Source organism: Coturnix japonica, chromosome 3, assembly GCF_054131305.1.
Source record: "Coturnix japonica strain WE chromosome 3, WE-NBRP24, whole genome shotgun sequence".
Classification (NCBI taxonomy): domain Eukaryota; kingdom Metazoa; phylum Chordata; class Aves; order Galliformes; family Phasianidae; genus Coturnix; species Coturnix japonica.
This window is the reverse complement of record NC_140665.1, coordinates 100479667-100493938: the sequence shown is the minus strand read 5'-3', so window position 1 is coordinate 100493938 and position 14272 is coordinate 100479667. Positions and strand designations below refer to the sequence as shown.

Sequence of the window (14272 nt, the reverse complement as noted above, 5' to 3'; positions counted from 1 at the left end):
TTTTTGCTCAGTGGAAGAATCATAGAATGACTTGGTTGAAAGGGACCTCAAAGGTCATTTGATTCCAACCCCTGCCAAAGGCTGGGTGTTCTCCAACAGCTGAGGCTGCCCAGGGCCCACCCAGCCTGGCCTTGAGCACCTGCAAGGATGGTGCACCCACAGCTTCTGTAGGCAGCCTGTGCCAAAGCCTCATCACTCTCTCAGCAAGAGATTTCCACCTAACATCTAAAAGCCTTCCTAATATCTAATGTAAATTCCTCCTTGCCCTACCGCATCAGAGAGTGTGAAATGTTAGACACTGACCCACCCCTCCCCATCCAGCTTTTCATCCATCAGAACCCCAAGTTCTTCTCCTCAGGGCTGCTCTCCCTCCATGAGTTCATCTCCCAACCTACAGTGGGATTGCCCCAACCCAACGGTAACAACTTGCACTTGGCGTTGATGAACAAAGCAATAGAAGCGCTATCCATTTTTAACTGCAGAAATAAACCACATTTACTGTCATTGCAAAGAGCAAAGCACCTGCTCTGATGTTCGTAACCAAGGGTCTGGTAGATGTTTTGATCTCATTTAGAGCCACATACAGCCAACTTATTCTGGAGACTTTGTGCAAGGTGATATCGATATTTGCATAAACCAAACAAATAACCAAGAGTATCTGCCACCTCTTCTCCACCTCCTATGCTCCAGACCCACAGCTCCAGGGAGAGTGAAAGGTTGTTCACATAAGGACAAAGCATAAGTGCTATGCTGCCCCAGTTCAAATGGGGAAACTATCAAAAAACAAGCCTTCAATGCTGCAATAACCTTACTGGAAAAGAAGGTACTGCCTGGTTCAGTACAAAACTGTCCATCCAAAAGTGCTTAATTCCAAGCATTTCTGTCAACACAGTATAAGCAAATCACTAAGATTTTTCCAAATATGCCTCTCTTGAACATATGTATCTTCTGTTGATGTCCTCTCCTCCATCTTTGCAAATATTTTAATCTGGGCTGGAATCCAAGTCACCAAAAAAATCACTGTCTATGGGAAATAAGTAGCACAGCGACACATCTCAGACTTCTGTGTAGAAGGACCCTGGAGAATTCTTTGTTTGTAGTTGGTATATTTTACATGAACAAGCAAATTAGACCTCATTCCTATTCCTGTTTGTGGGATGGGAAAAACCACAGCTGTGAGGCATCCAAAAGAAAACCCACATAGAAGTCTTTCATCTAGTATAAACTCACTCCCACTGTACATTTGGTGCTGTACAAGCAATACAAATGGAAATCTGTCCACGTGGAATGCAAAAGCTTGCATTTCACAGATGGAAAAGCTGGAATTAAACCCTTGTTACATGCCAAGAAAGCAGCAAGTGTGTTGTCTACAGGCACAGTCAAGGAAATGCTCCATTTTTTAAATGCAGTCCCGCAGATCAGTGTTTTCTGTACGCCTCTTCTCTCATTATTCTAATACTAATATATACAAAAGGTCAAATCAATCTTATATTAACATCCTACCACAGAATAGCCTGAGTTGGAAGGGACCAATAATGAATGTTGAGTCCAATTCCTCACTCACTAATATGGAAGCCTGATCTTCCACACCTGGTCAGAGAAGCATCAAAGATACTGCACCAGGTCTCACATCCCAGCAGATACAGAATTCTGTACCGTAACGGGGAGGTGCTCCACAGTATAGCACAGAGAATACGTACCAATTAATACAAATCACATCCACCTTCATATACCACATGCTGCCCCACACTACACTTCCATTACTTCTACAACTACTGAAGAAGTGCACCCTGAAACACTTCAAAAAAGGTTCCTTAAAGATCTGCGTGGCAGTTACATGTCTTCTCATCACTGTTGAGTGAAGTCAAAACCAATCACTCTTCACAACTTCCAATTTCCTTTCAAACTCAGTGTGTTCTCTACATAGTAAAGGAGTCCCCCTGTTGGCAATCTGACTTCCTCCTAAATTGTGGACCTCAGAAGCATCCTCCTGAAGTGTCTGTGAGAAGAGTGAAGTCTCCAAGTTGCTCAATCCAGTCTTCTAAACAGAGGATAAAAATCATGTTCTAGAGTCACGATATTCTCTAATTTCCTCCCCATCAATAAGTCCACTATCAAGTTGTTAGAGAACCCAGACCAAAGAGTCGGTGTCTCATAAATGCTTTATGCTTTCTGATTTTGAAAACTAACATTTGATACTCCAGAGTTTTCTATCGCAAACAAAGCCAGGCTTTTACACAGGCTGAAAAGGTCAGCAGGAATAAGAGTTTAGGAGGAACGATGATAGCCTTCTGTGCCAACCAGATAATTTCCCTAGGCAAATCATCAGTTATAGTGATTAGAAATGGTTACAGAATAAGGACAGATCTTTCTGTTCTTTAGAGCACACTGTTGGCACTTGATCTAGGTCATCAATTGTACTAAGTGCATTTCCTATGGCACCCATAGAAGTACCTGCTGTCCTGGCTGAATCAAAATACTTTGGGAAAATCAGAGTACAGCATTTTTCTGCAGTGCTGCGCTTTTCAAAGACAGTTCTGCAGGTTCCTGTGCTATTGGCCAGAATGATACTAATTCACACACGTTAAGATAAACATTTCAAGACCTATTTCCTTTCTGTGCTCTCATATACTACACCCATATTACCCTGCAACCACAAACAACTCTGGATGGTGCAAAGAACAATTTCAGAATACAGCAGTCCTAACATAAGCACACTGAATTCAAATACCAGTCATTGAGCTCTCAGGATTTATGAAGTCCAAAATCAACTCTTCATAGGGAGATAAATAAAGGATGCCTCAGAACCCATGAATCTTCTTTGAGACCCTCACTGAGAAAGGGATTCTTTCTTTAAACTCATGCATTCAGGCACTGATTGTTGAAAAGGAAAGAGGGAAAAATGGAGACAGAGGGGAATTAGCTGAACCAATTGCCACAAAATAAATCAGTTATCTTGAAACTGAAAACAGCAGAGGTTAGAAGAAAAAAAAGATGCATTGAATAGAGAAAGAAAAAAAGAGCCAAAAGATATGCAAATGAATGCACTGCTTTGAACAAAAGTGCTAAGGCTGATATTAGGATGCCAGAATGTATGACTAAGAGGACACACCGCAAGGGATCCTGATCATATACTCATGAATTATCTTGTCATTACTCATGAGGCAGATTAGGTTATTTGTAGGGCCGTGATCCTTTGTATTGTATAAACTGAGTTTAGGAATCAAATACTTGCTAATAAAAAAGAATCTCTAAAAAAAAAAAAAAATCTCTAGTCTTTATTCATAAAATGAAGAAGAAAGCAAACCCTAATGTTTAATACCATCTCATGTGCTCTGAAGCATCTCAGCTGGCTTCAGTCATAGCTCCAAAAGTCCTCCTGTATACCCTGGACCATACCTGTCATTTCCATGAAGACCTCTTGAAGAGCCTAGGATGTCCAAAAGGCACCAGGTACTGCTGTTGTGTTCCTGAACTCTCAGACCTTCATGGAGCTTATAGACTATTTGCCTTAAAAGCTCTTTTCACATCCATCATTACAGAGATAAGATGGAAGATGGCATTGATGTAAACTGGTGAGCTGCTGTTTTACCTCGTGAAAAGGAAATCCACAGACTGTTCTTGAAAAAAAAAGTTTTACTATTTCTCTTTGCAGCATCACCTTGATACCTGTAACACCAAATGCTAACAACAGTGCTGGGAAACAAGGCTGTATACATATTACAGAAAGGGGTCATGACCTGAATAGCTCCTGGCCTCTATAAGAGCTTTAAACAAAGTCCTGCTTTACATACATACACACACTTGGACTTACCCACTGGACTAAAAAACCACTAAAAAATAAAAAGGGAATGGCGTCTTTTATTTTCCTTTCAAGGGTGTATCTCAACCTCAACAGAACTTGCAATGCAAATACAGCAGTACTGTCACACTATGAGATCTGCAAAAATTCGATATATCAATCCATAGCTAAAGGAAAGACAACTGATCTCTAATAACACTCACACTCTCCCTTGAATAAAATGGGTTTCACCCTGGCATTGCAGGAAGTTCCTCTCCTGCATCAAAGTTTTAAGCTTCTTTATGTTTTCACAAGGTTTAACCTTTATTACACTAAGAGAAAAAGAACCTAGTTAAAAGAAGTCATAGTCTTGCAGGAAACAGAGTGAGTTCTGCTTGGTCTTGGCCAACTTACAAAAAGGATTGGGGGACTTAGCAAAGCCAAACAAGTGAATTTTTTGCAAGACCTCTAATTCCCCTGTGATGGAAAGAACACCCTAACTGGATCCATTATAAAACCCAATATCTCCATCGTTTTCAAGAGAAAATGTACAGCGGACAACTCACTTCCATTACATTTTCCTAGCTTCAACAAATAGCATCTCTATGAAAATAAGACATGGAATACCCTAGAAAAAGTGAAGACCACCACAGCTTTCAGCTGCTGTCTGAATAACAGACAAAAAAAAATTATAATATTGAGAACTAGTACTTCAGCCTCCCAATTTATTGTCCTAATTTCCTCTTTTCTTAACCTTGAAACTGGGCATGGAAAATACATTGAACACATGTCTGACTAACTGCTGGCACGTGAAAGGAAGGCTTGAAATAAAGTCAGATGTCTTATTAAGGTATTTGATTTCACTGAAAGTTAAATGTCTATACTTCAGACACCTCAGTCAGAACTAGTTGCCTAACATTGCTCTCATGGCCAATAGAGTGACTCACATTACCTATCTGACAGCTTTCTATATCACCCAGAGCTTATTTCTTCCCATTAAGTAAAATAGTGACTTAACTTGCATTTCTATTTAACAGCTACATGGGACAAAAGACTTATTACACTCAAAATATCTATTGTACAGATAAAGCCTGTGGCCTATACCTTCAGCTGAATAAAGGAGTGGGATTCCACCAAAGTTGATAATGCTACATCAGTTTGTGTCTTGAGAACACACCCAGCTCATGCATATACAATGCTGGACAAATAATTAAAATGAAAAAACCTATTTTCATGAACTAGAGATTTATCTGAAGTTATAGGCAGGTATAGATAATAACAAGGAAAACCACAGCCTTCTTGTCATTTCTCAGTCAGTCTTCCATCTTGGACACTCTTGGACTACTAGATAAACTATGAGGAATGCACTCCTGGTTTTATCCACATTGCTGTGGATTAAGTGAGATCTGAAGGACGACATGCTACAGACATGTGCAGTAATTAAAATGATGACTCCTGGCCATAAAGAGAGAAAAGCATCTTGTTATGTCCCGTGCTACTAAATTGTTCTGGAGTGACAGTAAATAGAAAGAGTCCTAAAATACACATCGTTTTGTTCAAGAATACTGAGTGTAGAATGTGAGAGCACCACATCAATAGAAGAATTTGGAGTCCTACCAAACATTGAGGCAATCTTCAGCATTCTCCATGGACCCAGACATAGCTGCATGTGTATGCGTACTTTAACATTCGCACTGTTCCCCTACAGCCATATTTAGGGAAGATATGGAGTCACATTGGGCAACTGCCCCCATTCCCTGTCCTACAAATGCAGGGGTTCATAGCAAGTGCTCAATTAAAGCTTCTTACAAATGTGTCCCAAGTGTTAAAAACAGTTGACAAATACACACAAAAACTACAGTCCCATTTAGATAGGAATTTTCTTTAAAAGTAGTAAAGAAAGAGTAAACTTTGATTAGTGTGTATCAATAACACATAATGCAGATTAGACACAGGCCCTTTTCCATCAACTACAATGCTGCTATGTAAAATTATACTGTGCCTTCATAATTTCACAGGAATCAAATTAAACCCTACACCCTAATCCTCACCTTCACACTGAAATGTCATCTCAAAGCACTTTAATTTGTTACTTCTGTACTTCTCGTTGTACAACTCATTACTAAATATTTATTAATGAATCATTATGAGTTTATCAAGTTACTAAGCTTAACCAATAATTAAGGATCATAACTGAACAGTGATAATGAGTAATCTGATTAAAGATTCAGAAAACTCCAAGTTGTGAACATTTCTAAATAAGATACACAAATATGGCAAATCACACTAAATTACACTCGCAAAGTAAATTTTTATGCAATCAACATTCTAACACCAACAACATGACTGTAATTTAGATTCTGATCTAAATCTGTCAAAGTGTAATATTCCACCAAAATAACATTTAGATGTAGTTTTCTTAAAAGAAAGGGTTTAGCAGATAGGAAAAAAAATACTTCCCTTATTATGTAGGCCAAAAGAAACCTGCAGTGTAGGAAAGCAGGACGTACTCACTACATGTTCTAAAGATAAACGTAAGTAAATCTTCAAAACTGTCGTATCTGCATTCAAAATAACTTCTGTGCCAGTGAACATTCAGTGCCAGCGTGCATTCAAGTACTCACATAAATACAGTTTTAAACACACTGCGAGGACCCACATGTTGATCAGGTTAAAAACCTGAGAAATTACTTAAGAAATATACAGAGGTACACAGCAGACAAATATGGTTCCTCTAATATTCAGGCTTGGTTTTCACTTAGCAGCACCGTGACGTTTCCTGTTGTTTCCTGACTTTCAATAAGGACGTCTATTACAATTTCTTTCCTCAAATGTAGTTGCCTTGCACACAAGATGTAGCCTCAAAGCATATGCTATTCCTAAAAGATACATACATACAGATTTATTTCAGAGTAGGTACACAGATAAACTCGCTATGTTATGTGAGTGCAGGCAGACTTGCACCCATCACAGCTCCATTCCCCCGATCACATCACACGTTGTGCAGGAATGGACAATGTGCAATGTAGCCCCACAGAAAGCAAACCTGAACTCTCACCAATTGCAGAACCAATGTGCAGTCTATAGTGGGATACCCTGATTAGCAATTATCTATGGAATACGACTTTAAACTATTTAGAAAGACAGGATTGATATTTCTGTAAGACAAACAGGACATTTAATGGAGACCCTTTCTTCAAAACCTCACAAACAAACCATGCTGAAAGGCTTCAGTAAATCGCATGGTAATCACAACAGCAGCTTAACCACTATTTATAACTAGAGTATCTTTCACAAGGCTCACCGATGTGGGAAGAATCTGACACATCCTGTTATAAAACCAATTTATCATTAAGGAAGCCAAGTTCCTTCCCATAATCAAAAAGGCCAGTTATTTCTAGTAGTCTAGTAATCAAAATCCCACGACGTGCAGTTAAAAGGAAAACATATCTGTTCACATGCTTTTCAGTCGTCTTGGTTCTTACTTCCCCTGAGCACACAAGAAGAATCAAGGAAATGTATGGTTTCTGACATGCTGCAGAAGTACATCTTACAGGTTGAACAATCTATTTAAGGATAGCGTGCTACTTACTATAAGTGATGACGATCCATAACAATCTATGCCTTACAGTTACTCTGAAATAACAATGCTGACTGTCAGAGCAGGAGGAGTACAATCCAACCACATCCAGGCCTAATAGGCAGGATAGCAGCATTCGTTCCTAGGAAATCAGAAATAAGATACCTGTCTCACTGAAAATCCAGGCACCCTTGGAGAAAGCCAATAATGGATTTTCAGGTCCTTAATTTTATTGAAATCAAAAGACATCCACGCTTCGGTCGTCACAGATCTTTTTAATCCACACATGGGGGGGGGAGGAAAAAAAAAAGAAAGAAAAAAGAAGAAAAAAAAAAAGCAGATTTTTCCACAATTTACAACAAACAGGTACTGTAACTACAAACTGAACTTCCCATATCCAGCGTCATCATTTCAAACCCAGCTCCGTCATCTCCAAACATCCCTCCCTTGGCAGAAGTCAATACTTCCCCACCTCTGATTTCTTCCAGCAGAAGAAAATTCGGCAGTTTCACACGCTGCCTCCTAAGAAGCACTGGAAGAAATCTCTTAAAGCAGTAACAAAACAGCCGGGCTCTCATTTCTTTTACAGCCCTACAGGCACAGTCTGGGTGTCTTCTTGCCCTGCTGGTCTTCAGTGCTGGCACCGATAGCTGCGAGATGGAGCTGGGGCAGCACAGAGCAGCAAAACAAACAGCACTGCTTTAAGCACATACTCACTTTCGCATTAAGATGTCCCAACTTTGTCTCTACTCTTACTCCAACGCTGAGTCGGACGGAAGCTTTAAGGACGTTCGGTTCAAAGTTAACATCTGCAGCACGTATGAGAGAAACGTTGAAATTCCCATTCTGAACACATTCCGGAGGAGGTCAGATTTGGTTTTAAAGCAAATTTGTGTCAACAAAAACTTTTTTGTTGCCGCAAAAAGGGAAAAAAAAAAAAAACCCCAAAACAGAATTTCTCCCTCTTGATTTCAGCATTCCCTCTGTATTCTTCCAAGTTCTTTGGCTCCCTTACAGTTTACTCAGACATGCACACAAGAAAAAAAAAAAAAGGAAAAAAAAATCAAATATCGTATTTCACACGTGTAATCTGACATTGTGGAGGCTTCATTGAAGAAGCCTTATTTCTCTCACCGCTGCCAACCGAGCATCATTCTGTGTGCCACCACTTTCGGACAACCCAAGAGACTTAAAAAGCCAGCTAAGTTTAAAAACCAGGGGAAAAAAAAAGTTCTGAGTTTCTCTGTACCCCAGGACGGTTTTCTTTCCTGAAGCTCAAACCGAGGAAGCAGACAAAAGAAGCTGATTTGACTGCGCCGTGCCAAGTCTTGCCTTTTTTTCTTCCCTCGGCTCGCTCGCTCCCGCGCTCGCTCGCTCCCCGCATGGCAAGCTTCCCAAGCAGTCTTGGCGGAGCTCCAGCCTGTGCCAGGCTGTCGGAGTCCTTGTTTCCAAAAGATGCTCTTTGCAAATCAATTAATAGATTTAAAAACAGGAAGCTGCGGGTCAGGAACCAAATCTTGGCACCAACAGCCGCTGCCTCTGCCAAATCGGCTTATAGATCGCACGGTTTCCTACCTTTTATGAGGGATGTAAGGTTTTTGCTCCCTGATCGTGGAGCTCTGGAAGCCATTCAGTGCTCACAGCGATAAGAAATCTGTTCTCTAAAAATGTCCGCATGCGACACAGGAACAACCTGCAGTAAATCAAAATTCTCGGGAAGGCGGGTGTACGGGTAATTTTAATAAGTACCAAATACTCCTTAAAATAACGTTTTCTTTCTCTCCTCCGGAGAATCATGGGAAGGTGCCAGGAGTAGGAAACGTATAGATTTGAATTAAGATCACATTCAAAAGTCACACACGTTTAACTTTCTCAACTCCAGTCTGAAAACCAATTGTTCCTGTATAGTCAAAAATGATTAAGAATCAGCTCAAAACTGATACTAAACCTCACCTGATCCAGAGAACATAACAGTGCTTAGCAAACTGCCCACAGAACAGCTTGGGTTGGAAGGGACCTCAAGGACCATGAAGCTCCAACCACCCTGCCACAGGTAGGTCCACCAACCTCCACATTTAATACCATTTGGCCCCAGCCAACCCGGCCTTCAACACCTCCGGGAATGGACGGGGCATCCACAGCCTCTCTGGGCAGCTGTTCCAGCACCTCATCACTCTCAGGGTAAAGAACTTCAACATCTGTTGGATGCCAATGACGCACACATGGAGAATTACACAGCTAATCTTTCTTTTACCTATGAGCTACTTGCCAAGGCAAAATGCCAAATTTTAAGTCCATGCATTTACATTAATGAGCACAATAAATTATGCAGAAAATACACTACTTCCCTAACCATGCATATTTTATAAGTTTATGGATACCAGTGATCTGTTTGTTAAGGGTTCAGGATAAAGTCCCTGCTGTTCTGAGGCTCAGTGCCATTCATGACCCAGCAATCCGGTTTTCCCCAGGGTCTGACTCAGGGCTAAAGCTCACTTAGCTCAGAAAAGAGAAAAGCATTCTCCCTCCAAGCAAGTTAAACCAAAACAAATACCTATTCTAAGCCTGGAAGAAAAGAAAAAACACACTACCTCCTAAGCAGAACAACGTACAAGAAATCGCAGTCTCCACTACTCTTTTGTACATAAGTCAAACTAACAGCTGTAAGGCATTAGGTACAATTATCTACCCTTTAGACAGATGGACAAGAGCTCTCAATGACCATAAATAGATCTACCTGTGTTATTCCCAGCAGCCTCCCAACTCCAGAAGGAACACCATTAACAAACAAATATCACATTTTTCTCTCTAAATATTGCACATCCCACCTTCTCAGTTAACATCTAGCATCATTATGATGTGCCAAAAATGGGGAAAAAATGACTAGGTTTAGTTTTTCCTGTTTATCTTCTTTGTGCACTTGACAGAACGCTCTAATACGTTGACTGGCCTCCACTGAAAGACCATGAGGCATCCACATGGGAACAAAAAGACCTCCTGAATCTATAGTACTCCAACAGACATCATTAGAAACTCATCTTTTCATTGGTCTTCTGCCAAAAGGTACATTCCAAAAATACACAATTCCAGAAGGGACAAACAATTTGAACTATTGGTTATTATTCTTCCAGAAAGTACAGCAGGAAAAAGAAATGTATTCCCCAGTAGCCAAACGCTTTACAGAAAAGGACAGCCTCACTAATATGATGAAGAGCCTCATTTTATCTCTCAGTACACACTGCTTCAAACACAATGGATCTCATTTACAGCAATGACTACCCTCTTCCTGTCTTACAGCATGTTTTCAAATGTGTAGTTTACTGTAACTCTCCTAATTCTCTCTTATCTCTTAAATACTCTGCAATTACATTTCTGCTCCACACCACCAGCACTGCTTGCATCTTGAAAGGTGCTACTGAGCATGGCGCATCTTCTTCCTCCCAGCTGTCAAAGTCTTTTGACATAATCCTTCATCCTTTCCATAAATAAGCCCCAACCCAAATCAATCTAGTGCTCCACTTAATCCAATAAACAGGAAGCTACAAAACTTTCACCACAACTTGTGTTTGGGGAAATCTTTTCAACTTCACTGTAACTCCAGTTTAAAGGAATCATTCTCCTACCTCCAGTTACCCTCACATTTATTTGATGCCACTCTCTTGCAATGCACAAAATACACGGAAAGCTGAATTCACAGAATCACTGAATCATAGAATGGCTTGGATTGGAAGGGACCTCAAAGACCATCCAGTTCCAATTCCACTGCTGTGTTAAGGACTGCCAGCCAACAAATCAAACGCTTGATGAAGTTGCCCAGGGCTCCACCTAACTTTCCTCATCTTTTTTTACAAATATTCTCTGCTCCATCTCTAGTGCAAACCTGGCCATCATCACATTGTCAAGCTTCTGACAGCAGAACAGCACATAACTTGGCCCTTCACACCACCTACATCCCTGTGCTCAAAGAAAAAATCCATACATTTATTCTTTCACAGTATCTTACCTACCCAATGAATATTTTGTTCCATGAACTGGGGAAAAAAATATATATTTATCTGGGTCTCAGGCATCATTCAATTCAAGCTATTTACTCTGTTCTCTTCATTTCCTCTCATAGCAATCAGTTCATTTAAAATTCTACTTTCAGAAGCCTCCTGATGTTTGCATTGTAAAATTCCTTCATCCATGCACTCTTCCACTCATAAAAAGGAGATACCCAGCTACCTATACTAGTATATATGTATAGGCATAGAAGAAGCAACTCACCTCTTAAGCTGTTACACATGGAAACGAATGCATTCATTACAAGTGAAGAAAATAAATGCAAGCATACCAGGCTAACGAGCAAGCCTTATGAGAAAAATTAACGTGAAGGGATTATTCACAAAAGCCAAACACACAGGTCTATATTTTCACATGAAGCACAGTAAATGCATGCCTAAACACAGATAATATAAACTACAAATGCTAACAAGTATATGTACACATTAAAATTTTCCAATGGGTAGATATATTTTAAAGTTCTATTCTTAAAATGCTTAAATGTTGGGTATATTTATAATTTCCTTTTTTTTCCCTTCTTGGCACGACATTTCTGTACTATGGATCAACAAAAGACAAGCAACACATTGTTCTGAGTACCTGGTATGAAAACACTGCTCATGAGCAGCATGTGTGTGACATGACCCAAAACACTTTGCTCTTAGGAGTAAATACACTCTTCATATTGGTCATGTCAGGGCTACCTCTGTTAGAGCTTCTGCTATTATTGGTGGGAAGGCCCGCAACTGATGAGTAAAACCAGTTCCTTTGAGAACAAACCATAAGTTCTTTAGATGTTTGATCTTGGAGCCAAATACTTTCTTCATGTATTATCAAATGGTGACAGTACAATCCATGAAATGAAAAAGTCCCTTTCTACTGGGCTGTTCTTATGAGGAAAAGTTAACAATGAATTGTCTAATGACGCTCTTTGTTCTTCATTTTCATTCATTGTTAAATAGCCCAACACCGGTGAAGCTCTAAGAATCCATAAGTAAGCGAACATAGCTATAACAGCAAGCAATATAAAAGAAAAAAGAGTAGCAAGAGAGGTATGGTTGGAAAATTAAATGAAAACAACTACAGGAAGTGATCAACAACATCTTAAATATTTCAGCTTGGGAATATACTTCAACAACTCATCTGTTGGCATGACATTCCAATCAGAAAGTACTAAATGCACAGGTCAGCCTTCATTAGACACGCTCCTCTCCAGCCCTCTAGACAGCTTTTTTTCATGGGAATAAAAAACAGAATTTTGCTTTTCCAGTTCCTTTGTCCAGTGCCACTCAAAACCTTTTAGATGTACGCACTGTATCTATAAAGTTCTACAGGGAACTTCAAACATCATTCGTACCCTTAACTGCTTATAATTTCTATCAGAAATCTGTTTCCTCAGGAGAAAAAACAGACACTTACAAAAATCAAAATGTTAGGAACTCAGCTTCACAGGCATTTCTGACTGTCATTTAGAAAAGCGATTACAGCACGCAACATGAAAAATATATGCATAGCACTGCAGGTAGAAGTAGTTATTCATAATGGTATCCACTTATAGGTAACTTGGATATACTGAAAATAGACTTGCAATGAAGTGGATATAAAGTCTCAGTAGCTACAGTGATTATGGAAAAGGATGCTCTGAAACAAAATCAAATTAATAAGAAAATTTTTATGGTCAAGTTCCCCTCTTGTAATCATCAGTCTATGCTTAAAGAATAAGATCATATTCTTTGTTATGCACCGAGGAAGGGCTTTGTTGTAAAATTCAAGTACAAAAGGCTTTGTAGTCAGCATCCTTTTCAACAATTATCATTCCCACAAACTACATGTTTTAAACGGTTCTACACAGATTAGCATCATGACCTGTATCCAGTAATCAGCCCTGAGAGAGTCATTTTTACTCATTTTCCACTTCTAAATTTTCACTGTACTTAAAAAACTGATTTTTACAACAGCAATACATAGGAAAGTCTGTACACATCCATCTACATGTGCAAAACATATCTGATGGTTCCCCACCCCTTCCAAAAAGCTTGCTTATAATTACTGTAAATTAAATTGAGTACTGAGTAGGTTTTAACTGGCACGTGAAACACTCCACACAAAGATGATTCCTCAGTGATGACTAAAGCAGAAAATTCATTATTTCATTGCAAAAAGACAAGCCTGCACTTCACCAAAGAATGGGGACACCTGTACCCTACTGCTGGGCATTTAATGACCACAGGTGATATCTTCCAAACTTCTCCCAACAGCCCAGCCAAAGCCACAGCTATGCCATAGTGGAACACTACAAAAATAAAGGAAGGCATAGCTACCTACCATCTAGATTCTGTTTAATTTCTTGGTACAGAAATAGTCTGCAATGCCCATGTTTTGTACTCAGAGTTTGAATCTGACTTATCTGAGTGGGATGGAATCCTACCCGCTGAGAGAGAACATCCTTCAAGTACTTTGAAAAGCAATTTGATGACAAAGTGCAGCACAGGGGACCAAATTAAATCACATAGCAAGAAATGTAGGCAATCTGATAAGAAAACACATTTGCTAACCCACTCAGTAGTGAGAAACAAGGTATAAAGTACTACGCCAAATCCTTACACCACTCAACACTTCCACACAGTTACCACATGCAGTTGCCAACAATATCAAAAAGCACTTTCCATGAGCAGAATGCCCTGTTTCAAAGTGGACATGAACACGTAACTGAAGACATTATCAGCCCCAGACCTGGTCAACAGTAACATATAAGAGACTAATTACATGCTTACAAAGGAAGATATAATCCCAGCAAAGATAACAAATTTGAACAATCTATTAGCTACTAACCAAGGATCCATACTAGCAAAAAACATCTTGATATCAAA

At 39.6% G+C, this 14272-nt stretch overlaps 1 protein-coding gene across 10 annotated transcripts in view; it reads right to left on the bottom strand.

The window, feature by feature from the left end:
• The window catches only part of MSRA (methionine sulfoxide reductase A), a 239444-nt gene that overhangs the window by 216033 nt on the left and 9139 nt on the right, over window positions 1–14272 (bottom strand). The window contains exons 1-2 of one of the 10 annotated variants that reach the window (XM_015859753.3): window positions 8079–9031; window positions 7374–7503 (exon numbers count right to left, since the gene is read on the bottom strand). The exons of 7 other annotated variants lie outside the window; for them this stretch is intronic. In XM_015859753.3, coding sequence (XP_015715239.2) covers window positions 7374–7497 — 124 coding nt within the window. In that variant the 5' untranslated portion in view covers window positions 7498–7503; window positions 8079–9031. Of the gene's footprint in view, window positions 1–7373; window positions 7504–8078; window positions 9062–14272 lie in introns of those variants that run through there. 2 more of the 10 variants (XM_085544259.1, XM_085544257.1) reach the window with 2 other exon arrangements.